We start from the raw sequence: 23,670 nt of genomic DNA on the forward strand, positions 1-23,670 counted from the left end.
GCAAAAATGCCAATTTACCCTTGATAGAACAAGCTCAAAAATAATGATCCAGCTTAAGCCACTTGAGTTCCCCCACCTCAATCAAAATACAGTTAAGTACTTTAACCATAGCCATCTTTAAAAGATCAGCCTCAAGTGTATGAGAGGTCACTCTTGCCTACATTACTAAATCACTGGAAAAGCTGAAGTGAAAACTGGGATGACACGCTCACAGAGAAGCCATAACAGAATAGTTATGAAGGGGTAACAAATGTACACAACACAAAGGGAATTAAAGAGCTTTCATACATTAAAAATTCATTTAGCAATAAAAAATAAATATAAATTAATCCAGTTCTAATAAGTTAAAGGACCAATATACATATTCCAAAAACATAGAGAGAAAGAGCAGAAGCAGGACAGAACACGGGATCAAGCTACACATAGGTGTTCCTCTATAGTTTCCTGATACACCACAAAAGGAAAATATTGCTTCCCCTTTGAGAGAAGATAATAAAACTTAGATTGGTGAAAAGGGTATGCTTCCAAATGAAAGCACATAGGCACACAATTACAAAAGCTTTGTTGCTTGGCATTTGCTAGGGTATGATTTGCAGTTAGCCTTTAATGATACACTAAACTTCAGTATGATCAGCTTAGTATTTCAGATGCCAATTAACATGATGACAATTATGGGTTACTTTTTTCCTAGAATGTTTGAAACTTGGAAATTCAAAATTCCACCCTGATTTATGGTTTGATCCTGATTAAAGCTGTGTATGTCTGCAGTGTCATTATTGGATTATTTAAACACAAAATCTCAACAAAAACTGTTCTTTTCCATGAAACCCAATCTGTAAAGCACATTAAAATTGAAAATACTTTATGAAGATGATATCCATAGTAAATATAAAGCAGTACTCAAGGCTATCCCATACATAATCCCTAGCATTTATAGCAGGCAGGACTGGGGTGTTTTTTAATTCTTACTATCAAAATAATTGAGGTACTCATGTTTGTGAAAAACTGAAATACTGTAATTACCATGTGCAGGTTGTGATTGCTAGCAAAAGCCAACGAGAAAAGTTGGGAAGAGATAGGGAGACAATACAGATTTAATTTCCAACAGACAAAGACTCTTTACCCTCGATGCTCTCCACTCTGTAAACATCATGTTCTTCATAGGGTCACACTATACCTGAGCCACTGGGGCAGAAAAGTCAGTGGCTCCAAGATTCAAAATCTCCTCCTCTGGGAAGCAATGATTTCATGTTAGTGCTCTATGAAACAGAGTGAAAGAGAAAGGCAGCACGACCGAAATCAGAGGGAAAACAACCTAAAATTGAAGGAGAGAGCATGAAGTGCCAACTTAGCATTAACATTCTCTGAAACAAACAGCTCTGAAGCGCTGGCTAGCAGAAGGATCAAGAGGGTTATGCTGATGCATCTAGTAGAGTGTGAATTATAGATAATGAAATTTTTATAAAGCAACAGAATTCAGAAGTCCAAATAGCTTATTATGTCATCGATAATAACATTGTTGGGTATATGTCTCTCTGTGTGAGACCCCAGTCCAGAAAATTATGAAAAGAGTATGTTTGTATTTCCCTAATGGCGTAGCCAGCAAATAAGAGGAGACCCTTATCTGGAAGGACTTAACAGTCTTAACCTGTGGCTGGGTAAAGATCTTGGGGCACAGGCATGGCTATTTAGCTGGACTCAACACCTGTGGTGCTATTTGAGGAATCTACAAACATGGTTCTGTTTAGAAATCTAGAGAGCAGCAAGGTGTGTGTTGTCAGCAGTGCCTTCATTAGCTGGAGATGAGAAACAGGACCAGGCTGTACTTTTTTTTCATATGAGCACCACTGGTGCTTGTGCTGGCTGAAGCACTGCTCTGCCTGTGGTAGCCTTTCTGGTCAATTGACTACTGGTGCAGGTGCTCAGCAGTGGCTGCATCCATCTCTTAGTGCACATCTGCAGCCAAGACAGAGGTGTCTTCCTGTCCTGGTATTTGCTACACTTGGCAAATCTCAAAATACCTTCAATTCCAGCACTGATGGACTATCAGCTAGTTTGCATCTAATGAAATAGTTTAACTTTGCAAACACATGAAAGCAGTGTAGCACACTAGGCAAAAGAAATGTTTCCCCTAGGAACATATATAGCCATGTTAACATGGCATACAAATATTTCCTCTTCCTACACTCACGGTCTTAATTTTCCTGAGACAAGGAATTAATCCAAGCTTTATTTAGTAGACAAGAAATAGAAGAAGCCTGCAGACATACATGGGAGAACACACAGAGGAAAAAACTGGTTTTAAGAGTGGGGGAAGACAGAAAATACCCGGCCACGGGCACCAGTGTTTTTTGAAAACAAAACCAAGACAGCTCTAACTTTAGACCACACAATGACACCACAGGAATAAGAAAGATTTTTTTTTTTACACCACTGATACCTCAGAGTGGTTCAGGTGATCAAGAAAGCATGAAGCCCTTTCCTCTGTAGCACAGAAACAGACTATGTCACCATACTGGAGATGTTATGCCAGAGTGAAACTGCACATTTAGGTTTTGCTATTGTATTGAAGACACAGTTAAGTTACAGCAATTGCCCATAATAAATTACTCATCCTTGGCTTGCTGTCAAGGTTTTGCATGGCCTGCAAAACCAGGTTGTTGTTGGGGGGGTGGTCCACAGAAGTGGCTTCTGTAAGAAGCTGCTAGAAGCTTTCACAATGTCCAGCAGAACCAATCCCCAATGGCTCCAAAGATGGACATGACACTGGCTAAGGCTAGACCAATGAGAAATGGTGGTAACGCCTCAGTGTTAACATATTTAAGAAGAAATCAAAACAAAGGTTGTGGCACAGTATTAATTCCATCCAGAGAAGAGCAGGATTAAAAACATTTGAGAAGGACAACCATGCAGACACCATGGTCAGTAGAGAATGAGGGAGAGGAGGTGCCCTAGGTGTTGGAATCCAGATTCTTCTGCAGGCTGTGGTGAGGACCATGGTGTCCACCTGAACACAGCTGTGCTCCTGTAGCCCATGGAGATCCATGGGAGATGCAGAGATCCATCCACAGCCTGTGGAGAAGCCCATACTGGAGCAGGTGGATGCCTGGAGGAGGCTGTGGTCCAGTAGGAGACCTGTGGAAAGAGCAGCCCCTTCTCCCAGGCTGGAGCAGGCAGCTTGGAGGACTGCACCCCATGGAAGAGTGACCATGCTGCAGCAGTTTGACAGGGAACTGTTACCTGTGGGATGGATTCATATTGCAGCAATTCACAAACAGTTGTTGCTCATGAAATGGACTCACGCTAGAGAAGTTCACAGAGAACTTTCTCCCATGGGAGGGACCCCATGGTTCAGTAAGGGAACAACTCTTCTCCCCGAGCAGCAGGAGAAGCCTTGGCCGATGAAGTGACCATAATCCCATTCACCATCTCCTTGTGCCACTGGGGTAGGAGGTAGAGCTGAGAAGGAGGGAGGAGCGGGAAGATGTTTTTAAGGGCTTACTTTACTTCTCATTATCCTTCTCTAATTTTGTTGGCAATAAATTCACGTTGTATCTCTAAGTGGAGGGTGATCTCTCCTGGTCCTTATCTCAATCCATGAACTGTTTGCTAAATTTTCTCTCCTCTGTCCAACTGCAGAGGAGTGAGTGAACAGCTTTCATAGGTCCCTGACATCTGGCCAAAGTCAACCCATGACACTTGAACAGGAAGTAAGCTTTATTCTTTGCATGCTCTGAAATCTTATTTATACAGCGCCTAACTGGTTAATCTGCAGTGACTGTGCACCAGGTGGACAGTACTGGTATGTTAAGCACTTACATGGTGCAGCTCTCAACATAACCTATGTTTGAAGTGAACTTCACTGACACCACTGCACAGGCAAGGAGAGCACTGGGTTCTACAAAGATACACAGAAATGGCTGTTAGAGAAAACCACCTGTGGTTAATAGAACACTGCTATGCAAACAGTGCCATATGAAGTCTAAAGGAATAGTGCACACCTACCATACTATGGTGTTCTCTTCTTCCCATGCTTCAATAAGGAGGAAAAGAGTTAAAACAGAGAACTGAAAAAAAGGGTTGGCTTTGGTTTGGGTTCTTTTAAGTGCTTAGAGCAACACAGAAGAACAAAGAAAAAAGATTAGTAAAACCCATGCTTGCATTCCTATATTTCATACCCAGGAAAGACAGAGAATATGCATGTAACATAGCAAATATTAGTGAACACTACAAATGAACTTCACGAGAATTAGAAGGAGAAAAGATACAATCAAGACTTCCAAAAAAAAGAAGGAAAGCTAATATAAGCAGTAACAAAACCTGCTGGTAGGAAACACTGGCAAGCATTTTTTCTGGATCTTAAAAGTACAATTTTTATTAAATCTTATTGTATCAGTTTCCATGCTTCAGAGAGATTTTATAACTATCACATCCCATCCTTCTTAACTCTTACAATGTTTTCACACTGCAGAAGTTGGTTTGGGTAGTTATGACTTGCTGTTCTTAAAAGGAAAATAGTCCAAGACAGTAACAAAAAAATTGTTTTAAACACTCCTTCACATGTTCTGCCACAAAACTTCTGATCCAAGGAAAAAGAACACTGTAGAAAAACAGTTTAAAATTACATTATCCTTGGATGTCTTGGATTTATCAGACTATTAGTGAGCAGCTTATGAGACCTTTCATTAGTCTCAGTATCATAGACAAAAAATGTATCACTTTGGTTAAGTAAATACTGCACAAGCTTTGTAAGACAAGAAAAATCTGGGCACGAGCATAGATTTTGGTTCTAAAAGCTCTCTTTGAACTGCTGTACCAGTTTGGTCACCAGGCTGGTACACTGCCCCCTTGGTAACAATGAAATTACAAACTATTTATCTTAGAAGGATTGATTTTCTTATTTTATGTCCAGTACATTTTGGCTGAATTTCTGCTACTCTTTGGAGGTTTCCCAGCAGAAACTTTAAATCAATTACCACTGATCCAAAAAAAAGCCTCTGTCTGGACTTTAACCTAAACCAAAGTTTTTTCACATTCCAAAGCACTGATTTATTCACAAGCTCAATACTCAAAGACAAACACTTCACACCTCTGATTTAATAAGCTTATCTGCTTTATTTTTCATTTTAAAAGTTTGTTGGTACACCCACCTGTAGAGACTTCTGATATCAACCTAATTTCTACAGCTTTTATGAGGCTAAATTGTCAACAAGACAATTTGATCCTTTTTGGATGTGATCTTCAGTTTTTTATTATTTTTAACGAAGTGGGTTGATAGAGAAGTTGATGACAGGAACAGGACTTCCTCAGAAAAATCTAGATGAAAAGTTGCAAGTGCCTATTACTAAACACATTAGCAGCTCTGATGTAGAAACTGAAATGATTAGACACCAAATGTCTGAACTCCTGAAAAAGAAGTTAACACTAGATGTTCAGTTAAATTTCTACCAAAAATACGAAATAAAAATACATGAAAAAGACCCCACAAAAGAAGTATTTACCAGAGGAGAACTCATTCAACAGACTTCGCGTAAAAGGACAAAATGATTATTTATGTCCACCAGTCATCTACTTCCTAGAAAATTACATACTAGCTACAATTGTAACAAATATTTGTAGTTGAACCATCACATGGAATCCACCTTTCACAACTGCATTATTCCATCTGCTTGGCCCTAACTTGCATTCTTCTACAAATGAGGCTATACCATCTAAAGCTATGCCTAAATAAATAGGAGGTGCATTTTTTACTTAATTGAAGGCAAAAACAAGCACAGGTATGTATGAGTGAACACACATGGAAAAACAACTTTGTCTTTACTTAGAGAAGAAACATGGAAGGTTGGGGGATTTAGCTATTATTTCAAAAGGAATCCATTTTTATTTTTGTCCAGTTATTACCTGATTAGAAATTGATATTGATAGTTATTACCTGCATTTTTATATCACAAAAACAGAAACAAGTCAAAGCGTTCAACACACACAGAGTGACCAGAAAACCTGAATCTCAACAAGAGAAACAATCATTTGCTCAATGCCTGGCTGCTAGCTACCTTTTTTCCTAATGTTTTCATGGAAGCAATATCAGCCTGAATAAAGTAAAGATCCTGTACTATTTTCTATAAAACCTCAATTGCTTTATTTTGATTAATCTGATCACTGTTCCTATGGAAATTAAGTTTAAAGGCAGCTGACTCCCTCCAGCTAAGAGTGATCTCTTTACCTAAAGATTTCAGTTGCTGGCAATTGAGCAAGTCTCAAAAAATCCCTTTGGCTTCAAAAGTAACACTTTATGTGGCATTTCATGAGGAGTAACACCTTGTATTACACTTCTTTAAAGTTTAATAATTTTGATGGAAGCAAAATGACTCATTGCTTCAGTGGTAATTACTCCAAATACAAATGCAAATTACTGTCAGTCATCAAGAGGCTTTCTTGTAGAGCATTATTTTCCCAATAATTTTCAGCTTTAGGTAAGTAGAAAGCATGTAGCAAGTTTGTATTTTGGTATATTAATTAGACCATTACCTACAAATACTTTGGATGAGATGAGCACTGAAATTCTAGCATGCTGCCATATATATTCTGTACATAAAACCCAAGAAGGAAGCTCCAAAAATTAAAGAAATCAACCTTACTCTCCAGAAAATTAGAAAAATAATGAGAAAAAGTCTTTAATTTCTTCCATGCAACTTTAATACATCTTTGCAGATTCAGTATCCTAATACTGTCACATACACCCCACTACCTACTGCTAGGTAGCTCTTTAGAGTTGGAAACGGTATTGTGTTTTACCAACAGGAATTAAGGCAAGACTGAACCAAACCTATTTCAACAAGAGACTTTCACTGAACAAGGACATCATTACAAAAACTGAGATTTCCTCAGTCTCTGATGATCTGGATTTAAAGAATGACAAATAACTGCCACCTATTATCTAATTCATCATTATTGATGACTTCAACTATAGTAAATTCCTTCTCCACTTGCCAGAAATAGCAAAAGTTTCCACACCAGCACAATGGACCACATCTGTGCACTGTTTGGACAGTCTGCATTACAAGAGTGATCGCTTTACTTCTGCTGTGAGGAGGCTGTGCTTGCTTTCTGTGACTGAAGGATGTAAACTATAAAATATGAATCAAGCTTGCTTGATTCTCTTTTGAAGTATGAAGAATAATTAAATTTCATTGGCCATGAATTGTTACTGGCTATCAACCACCTCCTCCACATTCACACTTCCTCCTCCTGACACCCAGGTGGGAAATCCTTACTCACACTTGCCTTTCCCTTCATTTTTCCTATCTCCAAGGCAAACAGCACTTCAGACCTCCACATGAATTTAAAGAACTGCAGCCTATTCCCTTTACTGGGGAGGGACAGCTTTTTAAAAATAAATATGATTGAGAACTCAGCACTAAAGAACCTTAAGGACTTCAAATATCAAAGAGGCATTTTTCTGACTGAGCAATCAGTTTCAATGATTCCACCCACTTCAAGGTGGTCCATACATCTCTCCAACGCTCCAGTGCTTTCCCCCCAAACCACAACCCTCTGTTAGATAAACTGAGGTTAGGTACAAAACCCCAGTCTCTTTCTCTTCTAGTGCATATTCCAGGTTTGCAGTTCTTGAGTAATGGAGCTCCTCTAAGCCCCTTCTGAGGCAGCTGGTTTTGTCTGCCCACAACTCTCACCATTGCCTTAACAGGTACAAATATATTAGCCACCAAAATCCCCTCGCAAACAAACCCTGCTCTCTTCCTCTTCTATATGATTAATAGAAAAAAAAAAAAAAAAGTCTTGAGACATGCAGAAATAGACAAATTGAACAATAAATTATGAAGATTGTATTAATATTACTTCTAGAGAAATTATATATGAAGAACAAAGTAATGGGAAAACAAAAAAGTTTTGAATTTTCAGCAAGAAGTATTTAAATGTCAGTTTCAAACTTGAACTGCAGAAGTAGTCAACATACTCCATCATCAGCCTTCCATGCCAGAAAGCCAGCTCTATTTCAGTATGATCACCAACCTTCATTTTTTTATTGTGTCATGCTCAGATCTTATACTACCTAATACATTCTCCTCAGCCACCATCTACTTTTCAGGCACACTCAGACATCATTCCCTCCATCTATGGATCATCCCCACCAAAAATACCAAACAACACATTCAGAACAATCAGTTGATTGATATCACAACTGATATAATCGGAAGTCCATTCTCTCTACATTCTTATGGGAAGATCCAAATCTTTGGATGCCTGAGCTTGTGACTGGGCAGGAGCATGCGCCATTTGGATACACAACACGGGAGGTGAATGCACATGATATGGGCGGCACATACCTGGAGTTGGCTGCAGAACAGCTGACATATCACAGGGTAAGGGAAAGCTGCACCACGTGAGCTTTCACAAATGCCAAAATAACCTGCACATCTCTTCCCATGGACAGTTAATGGACTGAAGATTTAGTGCATCATCTGCAGGTAGTTGATTTTATCACTAAAGATGTATCAAATCAATCCCTTTTGCTTTGCCTTAGTCAACTTAGTTTTTGTAAATACTATCATTATTTTTTTCATTGCCAAAAATGGAACCTCAGAATACTGAAACCATCAACATTTACATATTGAAAAATCTGAGTATTCACACTGAAAATTTCCTATGCCTATACCACAATGACTATAAAATTTGGGCTCTGTAATCATGTAATTCAATTTAGACACCAAAGAAATTTCACCAGGATATACCTGACTAGTTTATTTTTGATATTTTTTTAGCAATTTACATGGTCAAACTCTAGCACATAGAAAATATACTTTCTTAAATCATATCCAGGTGAAACTGAGAAAATTTGCACAAATTAAGGTTTTGCAGGGCCAGATATCAAAATACTATGCAGTTACAATAAAATCAGACTTGATTCACCAAATATTCCTTACTTTTGCAGTAGGTTGCTTTTTTCCCCTAGTGTAACATATAGCTTTTTGAATGTACAAACTCTTCCCTATCAAGAGAAAGTGCAATGCCACTTGCTGCAGCTTCTTTTTTATAATGGAAAGTACAGTATTGAGTTGGCCAAAAACAAACTGCAATCGGTTATGAAATACTTTGGTAGCTGTGCAACAGAAAAGTTTACTCAATTCTTGAGCATTACATCCACAACCAGAAATGTTTAAGGCAACCATGTGAGTGGAAGCTTCATCCTGGAGCTAAACAGACAAACAGTAAAATGTGTCTGGTGCACTAACAGCAAACAAACACACATGGAAATTCTTGCCGCTCCTCTAAAAATAATCCAAAGGAGTAGTTAGAGCACATTAGGTTTTTATCCTTTCTAAAAAATATCCAAGCTGAGCACATGTACTATTTCAGGTATCAGCTACGTCAATGCTTGTAATTAACCTGAAGGATCTTTCCCTCAGGTTTCTATCCTATAAATCTCTACAGAATAAATGTGATCTCTGCTATATAAAAAGGAAGGAGGCAGCTGAAGATTTTTGGTAAAATCTGAGAGTCATGTAAGAAGACAACGAAGTACCAAATTAAGAGAAGCAGAAACAAAAACACTATCCAGAACCAGTTTTCCCTTCTGTCAACAGTTGTAGGTTCTCTCTTCTTTATTTTACTTTGTTGTCCTGGGGTGACTAAAAATCTAAACTAAAATCTAATCAACAGAGTCTTTTGTGAAGAAATGGGACAGCAAGAACAGTTGCATCAGTGTTTGCTGGTTTCAGTAACTACAATAGGAATGTACTGTAGGGAACAATCCAGTATTTGCAGGGGAATGGATTGGATGATCTAATACAACTTTTCCATTTCTGACTTCTTAGAACAGCTTAGGCTAATCCAAGTTCTCAAAGAGAATTCTGTTCAACAATACTGAATGAAGAGAACTCCAAGACAAAGTTTGGGGCTTTTTTTTTCTGTTATTTTTTTCTTTTCAGTATTGAGAGCCAGAATAGCAAACCACGTGCTATAGTATACAACCATGAAGAAAAAGCTATAGTAATTAAATACCCATAAAACTTAGAATATCTGTAGATATAAAAAGTGGAAAGTTCCTTTTATACTTCAGTCTTTCAAAAATTTTGGAGCATTTTATCCATTTCTTAACCTTGGAAAAAGCTCTTTTATAATATCTGAAATTATTAAGCAGTAAGTTAAGAAGATCAGTGTAGAATTTTTTATTAAGCAATACATTAAAATAGAGAAATATCAGTGCTAATTGGTAATACACCCATGCTCATTTTCTTCCTACACTGCCACATACCAGGATCGCAACATCCTTGGCTCAAAGCTAGTGCACATTTTTTCCTTCCTTTTTCTTTTTTTATTACAAAATATGTGTCATCATTCTCTGTCTGCAGAATTAAAAACATTTGTCTTTGCAAGTACAGTTGCTTTTAAGAAGTTACTGTTAGGAAAAACAATCTCTCACATAAGACACCAGAACTCAGAAAGAAAGATTTTGCCCTCCTGAAGTCTTGCATCAGGGGAAAAAGGGGTTTGTTCTTCTGCTCTTAAAGGTTTCTTCCAAAAAGGCAAGGGACTGTCTTCTCTGAAACTTGAAAGGACACTGAACAATCCTTCTAAAAATGCATTAAAGATCAAACAAATAGCATGAGTTTCACATACAGTTAAGCCCATCTTGAAGCAGGTATATGAACATTTCAAAAGCTCTTCATACCTTACTTCATATACCAAAACTCCACAGGAACCAAGGTGAGGTTTGATAGCCTGTGACATGCACTGGGTCAGACCAGATACTCTTAATATTTGTCTCAATTCTTGTAATTAAAAACTTTTCGTCTCAAATGAAATTAATATATTGTACTAAAGAAGGGCAACTAGTGAACACTAAAGATGTCATTTTGAGATTTCAAGAATGACATCTATTTTAAGATAGGGTGAGGCTTAAGAGGACATTAAAAGAAGCTTCAACAGGGTCAAAGTTACGTGTAAGTTTAATATTTGGACCTACAGAGCACAAGATAAATAATGAAGATGGTTAGAATATTTCAGTGCCTTCTTGTTGAAATTGCAATCAAGTGACCATTCACTGATCCCCTTTCTCTTCTTTCTTTTCTGCTACAGTAAGTCAAATCCACCCCGCAGAAACAAAAACATGGTAACCAGGGCATGCAACCAGGACAGCCACTAGGAAAGCCAACTGCTCCAAACTGAGAGCATACTTCAAGTGAGTAAACCAGTTAACTACTGTCTTCTTTTGGAATGAGGGGCAAAAGGCAGTAAGTGAAGGAATTTGAAAAAGTTTGGGTTTTGCCTTGAGAAAAAAATTAGAGCAAATGTTGAAGTGTCAATGTTTCACAGATCCACACTCATTTTCTAGCCAGCCTTCTTGAATTCCCAAACCAGAAAGGAAACTAATTTAGCAGCTGACCTAACATTTTGCTTAGATGCAAACCACTGTCAGCCTACATCAGAGAGATGACTGGTATTCCTCTTACAGTGATCTTCTGAGCCACCTGCACAGACAGCTGCAGCAAAGCCGCAAGGAGTCTGGGAGCCACAGCACTTCAGAAATGTTGATGGAATTCTTTAGGCAAGCAAGTATTGCCAAGCACGGTTCCACTGTTAGTTGCTTTTGCATATAAAATGCCTAAGAACATTTATGTCCACTTTTATATGTAAATTCTCAAATATTTTGAAGAGTATCACCAAGCATTTGACCAAGTATCAACATTATTACATCTTTTTCCAGAATAAAATAGCTGAAAAAAATGGGAAAATGTGATTCTTTCAAACCTATTTAGAAATAATCCCAGTTTTAAGCTTCCTCAGCAATTGACAAGGGTAACAAATTCTGCACAAGTCTGGATATATTCATGACAAGGGTTAATACCATCTACTGACTCATTTCAGACCTCAGAATTTCCTCCCAGCTTGAATTAGCTCTGTACTGGGTACTGAAGACATACTTACTGTTGTGTAGGAGTGGAATATTTTTAACCAGCTGATTGGTCCCATTTTTCAGCTCTACACAATTTTAAGATTATTGGGATAGCTCTGTGTACTCCCACAGCATGCTTAGATTTCTTGTTGCTGATCATTTTTGTAGCATAATATTTTACTCAAGTATTCATCCAATTTATTTTAGGCTGTACTTTAGTCCAGCATATTTCTGAGCAAAACACAATATTAAATGGAGACAAGCCAATAAAAGAAACAGCTTACTAGAATTTCAGTTGACTTTGTTAAAGGAAATTATTTTAAATTAATGTGGCTACTGAACTCTTGCCATACTTGACCTCAGAAAATATATTCCTTCTAATTTTTGCTGTGAACGTTTATTTATTTAAGCTAAACTCCAGGTCTTGAATGTTGACCATAAAGAAGTGTCAGATTTCCTGCTACTATTTCGTACTCTTTTTTTCTAAACAAGGGCAAATAACACATGTTTGTTGCATTAGCATTACACTGCCAAAACAACACTCTTAAATGAAGTCATCTATGTATTTTTGGTAAAATCTTATTTAACAACTTCCACCCTGCCAGAAACAGAGTTAAAACAAGGCTGTTTTGTTTTCACTGAGCAACAGCTTGGTCACTGGTTTACTAGATGGCGCTCAAAACATTTTTCCATATGCTCTTCTCAAAGAAAATCTGACTTAAATGTGGTTTACCTTCATCAGTGAATGAAGGCTTTTTTCACCAAACATATCCCAGAGGAAGGTCAGGTCTTCCTGGCTGTCCACATGTGGCTGCAGCTGGGCTGGCAATGCAGCCAGCAGCTCGTACAGACCTATAAAATGAAAATAAAACACAAAGTGTAATCTAGGGTGATCTCATTAATTTCACTTAACAGTTCTGTGTAATTGGCTGCCTGGAGCATGTCATTTTAACTGAAGAGGGAGACTGGAGTATCCAGCACAACGTTAACTTGTAGAACCAAAAGGAACATTAAGAAAAAATTACTAAGAAAAAAGTATTAGCAGTGTACTTTTTACCTTGTCACAGTTGTCAAAGTTCTACATCCATATATATTTACACAACGTTATGCAGAAAATTCATAAAAGGTTTTGAGAAAAGGACAAACCCAGAAAAAAAAACCATACATTCCTTTGCTTAATCGTTATTCCATTTCCCTTGATGTTAGCCAAAGAGTGAAATGAGTCATGAATAGGAAAAACTTCCTTAAAAGAACAGAAACTGGATAGGGTGGTCCATTAGAAAAAGGTTTGTGGTTTTTATAAATATTTCTTGCTAATATATTGCTTAATATTTTTTTCAATCCTGTGTTCAGCAAGGATCCACAGCAATACAAAAGCACCTTCTCTGTTTTGCAGGATTAAACTTTTAAAAACAAAACTAACACAGTTTTCCCAGACACACATGCACACAGAAATATTTCAGTAACATTTTTAATTTGCAGGTATTTGAGATTCTCTCTAGGGCTAAAGAAATTGCTGTTCTCGGTTTTTTGTAGCACACCCCAGCAGCGGTCTCTGAGGGGCAGACAGTAGCACACTGTTCCACAGTAGTGTACGGCATAAAATATCCATCGTGCACACAGGCCATCAAAGTGCTGTCCAAGAAATGTAGCAACAGTGTTTGCAGCAGTCCTCTTTAGGGAGGTAACCTGGCATGAGTTGATATCAATTCATAGCACATGTTTAGTTTTCCAGTGGGATTACTTGGGGTAAAAAGGACAAAATGCCTTTTTCTCCTGTCTGCTGTCTACAAAAACACCAACAATCTCCCGGGATCCAAGATACACGGTCCTGTTATTATTTTTAGTCAGAGTAAGTGCTGCTGTTCTTCACAAGAATGGATTTATACAACATATTCTACTGGTAAAAGAGCACTGTTGTACAATACAGGTTACTTATTGTTATTATGCTTATTATCTCCCTAAAACTTATGATTTAGAATATTTATTAGTAAGCATAATTTAGCAACCTTTTCAGGCAGTACATATCCCTTTCAACAGCACCTTTGGGTTCTGATTATTTACATTTTCTTCTTTTTGCTGCCTCTTAGTAAAATATTCTTGGATAAAAAAATTCTTCCCAGATACATTCTTTTTCTGCTCCAAGCATTTTTTGGTGGTTCACATTCATTTCTCTCAGAATTCTGCTTTTATTTAAATCTGTTCTTGTTTCTGCTTCAGAAACACTGCAGAAAAAAAGATACAACTCAAACCACTACAAATTTGCAGACAGAAAGAAAGACCATCAAGCTTTGCCTAGCAAGATATAATCACCGATTGAGCAGACAGCCAGAGAAAAGATGTCTGAGCAGGACTTGTGGCTCCAATTTCCCAGATTATTAGAACTTCAGAACTTAGCAAAAATGGTTGTTTTATCACACAATTTATGAAAACAATTAATTTCGAAAATTAAAATATTTCTTTATTTTTTCATTTAGGAAATTTAAAAAATTCTTTACACTTGGCCACTTTTGTTACTGTAAATATATTTACCTCAAAACAACCTTAAGGCTGTCAGAAAATTGAATAGAAATTTTCAATGTCAGCTTGCACTGTGGCATAACTGCTTAGCAACAATTCCTGTGTGTCATTCAGAAGAAAGAAAACAGTAAGTTCAGCCACTTGCTTCAAATAAAAGGCATGTAACAGAGTAAGCTTTCTTTTCCTTGATCCATCAGATCTGCTTAAATTCCACATGCAATCAACTATAAAACTATTCTCTCCTTGTAACTTGTTCCTCAATGCTTTGATAATCAAATCCCTAGTGAAAAATAAAATGAAAGTTTGTATTTCCTGATGGATTAACTATTAGTGACACAAGGGGAAACTGAGTCTGCCCATAATGAGACTTTGTTTTTACACACAAAACTCCCAGAGAAAAACCCTGCCTGCCAGCACTCCAGGAGTGCCGAACCCTGCAGGTGCTTACACACATGAAGATTTCACATCCAGCTCAAAAGTTTCTGTGAGCTTTACTTATTTATGTAGCCCCTGAATTGCCCCTTCCAGGAAAATGGGAGCCTATGTTCCTAGTGCACTACTCCAGGTTCAACAGCAATGCACCTAATCTGTGCAACTCCCCTGGGGAAGTGGAGACAATTAGACAGGTGCTGACTGATTTTATCCAATATCATAGCCATGCTTCTAGTTCTTCCCTGCTTTGGCTCTAGAATCCAGTGTTTATAGCTTTCAGCCAGAAGGAAATGAGAATCCGGCCCTTCTCCATAGTGGAAACTGAGGACTGTGCCATGCAGCGTGCTAGAGGACACCATGCTCTTGCTCTACAGACACCTACCGAAACTATGCAGACAGGAATTAAAAAACCAGTTCCATCAAGGAACTAAGTAAAAATCAGGCAGAAGGAGGACTTAGTGTATTAACCTGGGGAGAACAGAAGACAAAGATCTAAAATATTATTTACATTTCAATTTTCTTTTTTAAATTAAATTTGTGTGATTAAAGATCACCTGACTCAGCTCCAGAAGTTAATAGAGAAGAAGGTGGTAGTACCTGCAAGAGTTTACTTTTTCTCTTGCTCCTTCTTGTTCTGTCTGTGGTGCGCAGTATCACGGAATCAAAATTTTCAGATGGACATTCTGATTTCTATATATTAAGAAATAAAGTGTGTGGATCTTCTACCTCCAAGTAAAACATGAATTTTACTTGCATCTAAATTACATTAAATGTGTTGATGTTATTCATTGCACTATGAAGAAACAGTGAAAATGGCAGCTGGCATATGACTTTACCAGCACATGACATGTTGAAGAAAGTGTTTCTGTGATGTGGATAGAGACACAATAATTTGTCAAGTTATTGTAAACTGGTAATGGCAATGTAAACTGGTAATGAAGTTGACACGTCTATATTGGCAGCTACTCACTGGACTAATTTTACTTACCAAATCTGAACAACTGTCACATGCATCTTTTCTACTCTTGAAGAGTAGTAGCTCAAATTCCCACAGCCCTGTAAGATCTCACTGTACAGAGATGCTGCCATGCAGCAACAGAATAATCTGAATTTCCTAGTAGAGTGCTTCAGATCAATTTCAAACCTCTTGCAAAACTTCTACGTAGGATCTCAGGTGGTTCTAGAAGTCAGAGACAAAGGCCATGGAAAAAAGCCCAAGTTTAAGTACTGCCAGGCTGTTAAAATCAGATTTTTTTTTTAACTGTCACAGCAGCAATTATGTAGTCTGAAGGGATGCTACACTAAACACTTTTGATTACTTCTAAAACCAAAAATTAACTTTCCAAAAGCTCATAGTGATATCCCCTAACATACAGATTGTTTGGCAAATTAAAAAGGCATATTCATTGCATAAGACCCAGAGTGAGATGTATCAGCACCCACAAGCTGAATGCCACCACTGCCTGCCAGGCCTTAAATGTGCTTTTGGTCTCAATTTTGATTTTTCTCTTGAAGTCCCACCTTCTTGAGTCATATGGCATGCATGGACCTCACACTTATTTGAAAGCTGTCCACAATATAAATAAACACAACAAGCTTTTAAAAAAATGTATCTAGAAGTTGCTTTAAAAAAAATAAAAAGAAAAGCCAAGAAAAAAATCCTTTCATTTTTAATGCCTCATGTTGGCACTACTGTGTGGAGTGTCCTACAAAAAAAAAAAAAAAATCCGTTTTTATTATACACTTTCTATTCTACTTAGGTTCTTGATTTTTTTTTTTTTGGTCTAGTTTGCCTAAAATTAACCAGCATTTATATTCAAAAGGAATCATGCACCCCTAGGAATTAACTAGTATGAAAACACTTTAGGTGTCAAAATTCAGTAAAGTAAGCATGACTTACACAAGAAAAACTAGTTTATTTTGATTTTTAAAAGTAGATAATTTCTTCCCAGAAGACCTAAGCATACATTAAAAAAAAAAAACAAACCACAAACTAACAATGTGATTAAACATGAAGATGCAAGACAATTACGCAATTTTAAGAGGGGAAGTAAGTCTGGTCATTCCTACAGCTCACGGGGGAGGAACCCCAACACCTATCACAATGTAACCACACCTAAAAGGGTAAAAGATAAATTTCAACTTGTTCTTTCAACACACTTAAGCAGTTACTGTCTGCAGATCATCTTCAGCTTTTTCTAAACTTAATTAATACAATTTAGTTTTATTTGATCTGAAGACCAAAATGTAGAATAATGCTAATTCCAATTTACAAATGTGTACAGTAGATTTGCACACGCAATTGGATTTAAGAGTAAGAAGCAATGGAAACCTTTCAAATCAGAAGCAACGGGACATATAAGATTTTTCCAGTTTTAGAAAATTGCTTCCTTTGTAGTATTATATTCTACAGAAGACTGCTTGTTCCTAGGAGGAGAATAAATGGCTAAGCAATTGATGAAACTGTTCTCGTACTGAACCACTCACACTGCAGATTCCAGATGCTCTACATTCTTGACATCAGAATGGAAAAATTTACTGTTAGTCTAGAGAAATTTAATATCACCATTCTTGTCATATCCTTCATAGCTTCATTATTAGGACAAGTCTGTGGAAGCTATAAACTAGTGCTAAATGATAAAAAATATGGTCTCTGCGTTCCATCACTCTTGCATATTACAAGAAAACAACAACTTTGTTTTGGTTAGCATAAAGAAAGAAATGGAAACATGGATGTGCCTTTGCTTTCATATGCTAATTAATTTCCTGAATTAGCATTCTGAACAATGATGCCAGGCTTCGAATCTAGAATTTTTACAGCAACTGAGCGATAATAAACACTAAAGAACATATATCTAAAGGCCCAGAACAACACTGTAAAAATTTATTGTGTTAATAAAATGGGACAAACCAACCTTTAAATTTTCCACTTTGTCAAAGGTAAAATAATCAGCACCATTTGCTGCCATTTATAACAAGCTAACATTTTTTCACATTTGAACTGTACTTCACAGTTCCACAAAGGCTCAGACATTTGCCTTACACACATGCAAACAGCATTGCAGTAGAAACACTCATTCTGACATCTTTGCTGTTGAATAACAAAATCAGTCACTAACACCACATACTGAAAATTATATCATTCTGGAATTTGAGATTAGTATTTATGCACAGGTTCAAATAAAAACATACACGGTCTGTCTGCATATTAGGATGGACACTGCACTGTTGTATCAGACTCCAGCTGTAAAAAGCTCCCTATGTGCTCAAATTTATCTGCTACAAATAATTCTTTTTTTATATTCTCTTAAGTAATTCTACTGAATACATGGGCTTGCTGATGCTACAAAATGTTAAAGAGTAACAATTTTTCTCTGCAGAGCCAGACGGATTAACTCACTCCACCTTTTTTAAACTTTACACCTTTTTTAAATTTTACAGTTTAGTGTTTCTACAAAAAAAAAAAAAAAAAAAAGTCATTTGCAAAGTACAGAACACTGAGTAACTACATAATCACGACATGCAAGTGATCAGCATCTTGGGAAAAATATCAGTTTTGATTTATTTCCTAATTCACAAAAAAAAGTAAAATGCTGAATTCTTACAGATGGCAGAGCAATGAAAATATCAATGTTGTATATTTTTTCTAACAAAAATTTTTTTTTTGCTGTAAGTGTCCTCAAAGAACAAGACTGCATATTCATAAGGGCAATAGTATTTTAACGTAAAAGTTGTACCTAATCTTTATTCCTCCAAACTACAGTAAATTTGTTAGCCCACCTTAAAACAATGTTATGACAGAAAATGTTGAATGAGTAATCATTTAAACCCATCACTTTTAAAAATATTATTTCCTTCAAAATGGAAAAGTCTTTAGTTTTGGAACTTGGCTCCTGGAGCTAAAGAATACGCAGTTGTTTGAAACAGTTATTGGTCTTTTAGGATTTGTCTCAACATGTGTATTTCAGATTTAACATACCACATACCGTTAACATTGTGATGCAAGTTAGAGTTGATCTCTATTTGCATCCATACAGAGCAAGACTTCCTGCAAAGTTCCTGCTTGTGTGGCTCATCAAAGCTGTTTCAAAATCGAACCCCCTCAAAAATGTAGTTACTAGACACTGCGTCAACATGGATATTTTCAAAGTTCATAAAATGTACTTTTATGACTATTCAAAAGTCCACCTATTATCTGCAAGAATAACACATACATAAAACTGATTTAAAGTGACCCATCAAGGACAAATTAACAAGCAGCTTGTGGAAAACTCATACAAAAATCTGATTTTAAAAAAAGAAAAAAATCTTGTCTCCTCCAATGAAGCCTGCATACTATGGCACCTTGAATAACCTTGACTAGTTGACTGGTCCTTTTCATAGACATCAGCTTGGCAAGTATTTAGTATTTCTATCTAGATCTTCATCAGCCTTAGATGAGGCAATATCAAGTACCTGGCAGGCAGTCAGCAAAGAACTCATTCCAGCACTAAGAAGGCACCGGGCACACTGGCCATATTTTAACCCTTTAGTCACAGTTTACAAGGTTATAAGAGACTTGGCACTGGGGAGGGGCAGTAGGGACTACTAAACACTAGCATTTTACATCTGCAAAAGGAAGACACAATATCTCATTAAGAGCCTGAATAAAGACTTCTAACATAAATCATAAACAGAAAACAACACTATTTTCAAATCAGTTGGGTCTAAGAATAATGGAAACACTGTTTGTGTTTGTGTATTTCATACAGGATATATCTGTCATGAGAGTAGAAGAAAACATCTGTGGTCCAGTAATAATAGTAAGTCCTGGTCTAGTTAAAGGTGTCCCTGCCCACAGCATGGAGTTTGAAGTTAGATGACCTTTAAGGTCCCTTTCAGCCCAAACCATTCCTTGATCCTACATCATCACCTTATTTTGAAAGCAAGTTTAGGAAAGTAAACTATTTGAAATAATTAAATTATTTCATGTTTATCGGTAACAACTAATATGTTGCTTTGATGCGTTCTTTGTGTGTGTTGGGTTTTTTTCTTAAACCAATGTGTTATTAAAAAGAAAAAATCAATTTTGAGCCCCTGTATTTCACAACAGGCATCTAACAGCTAGCAGGGAAGCTTCTCATTACCTCTTAATAGTAATAAATTGCCTTCTGATTAACAGGTTTAGTTCTTTTAAATCAGCCAGGATGTTACATGATATTGGGCTGAGAAGCCACAGAACCTTCCATCTGACACTAAATGCACACAGTATGTAAGCTCTGCTGGCTAACCTGGATGCTGGCACAGCTACACTTGAGGGGGACAGCACAGCAGTGTGCTCTCAGCAAAGGACACCTGGCATCACTAGAACTGTCAACCACTTGTGTAACTACAGTGTTTGCAGAGCCATATGTAATGGAGCCTCTGCTTAGAAACAGTATAGGCTATTGTACATTCAAATTTACTACAAAACTACACACTGCTCACCAAAAAAAAAAAAAAAAAAAAGGGGGGTAAAATTGTTTCAGCTAACAGACCATTTGAATTTAAATGTGTCCAAAAACTGTAGCAGTTTTAAAGAGTTTACCATCAGTAAATATACTTGCACACATTTTCTGATTTCATACTACTCAATCAGTCTAGCATAATATAAAATATTAACACGAAACAGAACATTTTGGAGAAATTTCATTTCACTTCAGATGAATTTTCCAAGTCACCATAAATATGTTGATACCAAAATAAATACCCTTTCCAACACCAGCAAGTTGTATTTTTAAAAATTCAATCAGATTATAATTAAAGCTAACCATACATCTCACACGTTCCCAAATCTTCAAAATTAATGTTATCCTAAGAGCCATTTAATGCCTCTGGCAGATGGAAATGGGGAGAAATCAAGAATGCAAGGATAAAATATTGGCTCTATTTATTAATTCAGTATGAATTTTGCCTCGGCTGTCATATCTATTTTCATGAATATCTGGCCATACCTATGCATTTCAACATGCTTATGAATTAAAGAAGCTTTGAAATTGTGATGCAGACAGAGCATTTACATACTACACTTGCTGCAGCACACCTATACCTGAAGTTGTAACCAAGAGTGTAAAGCAGGTAAGTGAAGGCTTTCCCTCTGCTCTGTTTCCACCACAGGACGCCAGTGAGGAAGCAAAGGCAGTTTGGAGCAGGAACCAATGACCCTGCAAGCCTTTGCCCTGGCAGCCTCCAATGGAAGAACAACTCCCAGAAAACTTTCCTTCGCTGCTCTCCTAAATTCCCTTTCTCTTCATCTCGTAACAATGAGATGGCCAGATCTTTGGCCACCATTTTATGTTGCTGCATTCTTTAAATAGGCTGTAAAAATAGACCTCTCTGATTTCTATCTCACTCCGAATCCTGAAAACTGGGTTAAAAGGCTAAAATTAAAATTTTAGCACTTCAGAATAATTTGTCCTTCTTCCACTATACATGCTTCTGATGCCCTCCTTTCAGCTCAACCAACTACTCAGCTTTTTTGATGTATTAATACTTTTTTCTCCACCTTTTTATTCTTTTTATTATCAAATCCTCTTACAAAACATCATGTTGAAACTGACAAGCTGATCAAAATGCATTAATACAGTAGTAAATAAAGAGAAGACATCTATATGAAAACAATAAAAGCAAGAGAGCTTCTTTTTATGTTCAGGTGACTGTAAAATCATCTTTGAAATTCCCATTGCTTGCAGTGGTCTCTGACTACTGGGAAGTCAATCCAAATGAACTATCCTAGCAAAATATTTCTACCAGCATTCAGCATATCCACACCAACAGCATGCAGCTTCAGAGGTCGAGATGAATTCTGAAGAATCACAAAATACACTACCATAAATGCATTTTGGCAAAATTCCTAACATTTAGAACAGATTTCACATATCTATTTAGTATTAATACAAAACATATGAAAACATGAAAGCAAGGAATATTTAAAGGCCATGTGAACTTAAAATTTGGTTAGTAACAAATGTGGGGTTTTTTTTAATTACAAACCTAGCATGTATTCAGTTTTGTAGTCTTGTAATACTGAGAAAACTGCACTATCTGGCACAGTGCTTGCTCCTTTATGTGCTGAAGGAGAAACAAACATAAGCCCTGACACATTTTCTCTTTCTATAATTTACGATATTCAAATCCAAGAACTGCTTCTGACTTTCACTGTATATAAGTAATCTCACACAGTTTTACTTGGTGCCTAAACTTGGCCCATAAATGTGATTTTCCTGCTGACAACACATGAAATGAAAACATGAAATCTGCTTTGCACATTTATGCACTGGTTTTTGAGAACAAACAGAAAAACATTTTAAGATTGTCAGTTAAGCAACCTTGATAGAGCATTGGGAGGGAAGAAATCTGAAACAAGTTTATGATGTTTTTCACATTAAGACAACACTTAAAGCATAATGATGTCATCTTGGCTCCACCAGAAGTCAGCAACAAAGCTGCCATCTACTACTGTGAAGCTAGAACTGCAATTTTGCACCTTCCTAAATATTCCAGATAAGTGAATGCCAGATCTCACATATTTGCTTTACCTGCAAAAATGCAAGTCTTCTTGCTCTGTCTTCAAAAAATTGTTTGATGGGCTTGCACACAGAGAGCAAGCAGACTTTTGCAACACAAACTGTTGAAAGCTTCTGAGCCAGCCCAAGGCATGAGCTCAGCCTTCCATTCATGCTGGTTGCTTTAAGATAATTTTGACTTGACACTGACCATAAACTTTAAGGGTCACACAGGTGTTATACACAATGAGCAGATTTTCAATTATTATTATATAAAAATAGGTTTTCTATAAGGAGTGGAAGAGAAAGAAGCGTCTGCACATCCTTTGTCCGCTGTCTATAGGTTAGTGAAGCCAGATCAATCTGGTAAGGTATAAGATTAAATTAAAAATCACTGTATCAGTCTGAATAAATTAAAACAAACATTTTTTAAAAAGATTGAAAATAGTGTAGCCATGATTTTGATTTAACATAGCTTAAAGCCTGATAAATGCCCCTCAAAACAGATTTAAGAGGCATGGCTTATGTTCAGAAGACACAGGTTTAAACATGGTAGGGCAAAAGCAGGTATATAAAGAATGTATATGAAGAAAGCAGCTGCAAGTACATGGTGCCACTTCTAATAAAGGCTGTTGACGAAGTAAAAGCATGGTAAAATGAACACAGGTAAACATTTAGTACACCCCATCATGAACACTATCCTACTTTTAACAGTGATCTGATACTTCAGACTACATTAAAAAAATTAATAATTAATGTTCCCATATTGGTGACTGAATGTCCAGTGGCCAGTGACATGGCAACTTTCATTATTCACAGATGATGCACTTCTATTTATGAGTTCTCATGGAATTCTTTCATTTGTTTTTAAATCCAGGTTTATTTTTATTTCACCCAGCATCTAACAGATATAAAAACAGGTTGGGCTGCATTTTGTCTGACTGTATTTCCAAAAGAGTTTTAGTAAATAGACTGAACAGGATTATGTCCAGACCCTAAAGATCCATTAAGTGACTTGCCAAGTCCTCAGTGCCCCAGACAGAGCAGTTTCAACTCGTGTCACATGTCACAATACCAGTCTGTGCAGGCAGGGGGAGAGGAAGACTGGCTTACCCACACAGAAAGAACAGAGGTAGGAAAAATTTTATGCAGATCACTATTTTTTTAATCTAAGAGTGAGAGTAACAGCAGAAAAACAGGACTCCAGTGAGAAACTACCTGTATTATAGCCAGGGTAGAAAGCACAGTTTGATGTAACCATCCCAAAAATACTTAAGT

At 36.9% G+C, this 23,670-nt stretch overlaps 1 protein-coding gene across 4 annotated transcripts in view; it reads right to left on the reverse strand.

Moving 5' to 3' along the window:
• MPP7 (MAGUK p55 scaffold protein 7) overlaps positions 1-23,670 on the reverse strand; it is a 156,402-nt gene that overhangs the window by 82,405 nt on the left and 50,327 nt on the right. For all 4 annotated transcript variants that reach the window (XM_014248784.2, XM_005518709.3, XM_088058400.1 and 1 more), the window contains exon 4: positions 12,651-12,769. In XM_014248784.2, coding sequence (XP_014104259.1) covers positions 12,651-12,769 — 119 coding nt within the window. The remainder of the gene's footprint in view (positions 1-12,650; positions 12,770-23,670) is intronic.

Source organism: Pseudopodoces humilis, chromosome 1 (assembly GCF_049639895.1).
Source record: "Pseudopodoces humilis isolate 2021_Gansu_Grassland_sample_001 chromosome 1, ASM4963989v1, whole genome shotgun sequence".
Classification (NCBI taxonomy): domain Eukaryota; kingdom Metazoa; phylum Chordata; class Aves; order Passeriformes; family Paridae; genus Pseudopodoces; species Pseudopodoces humilis.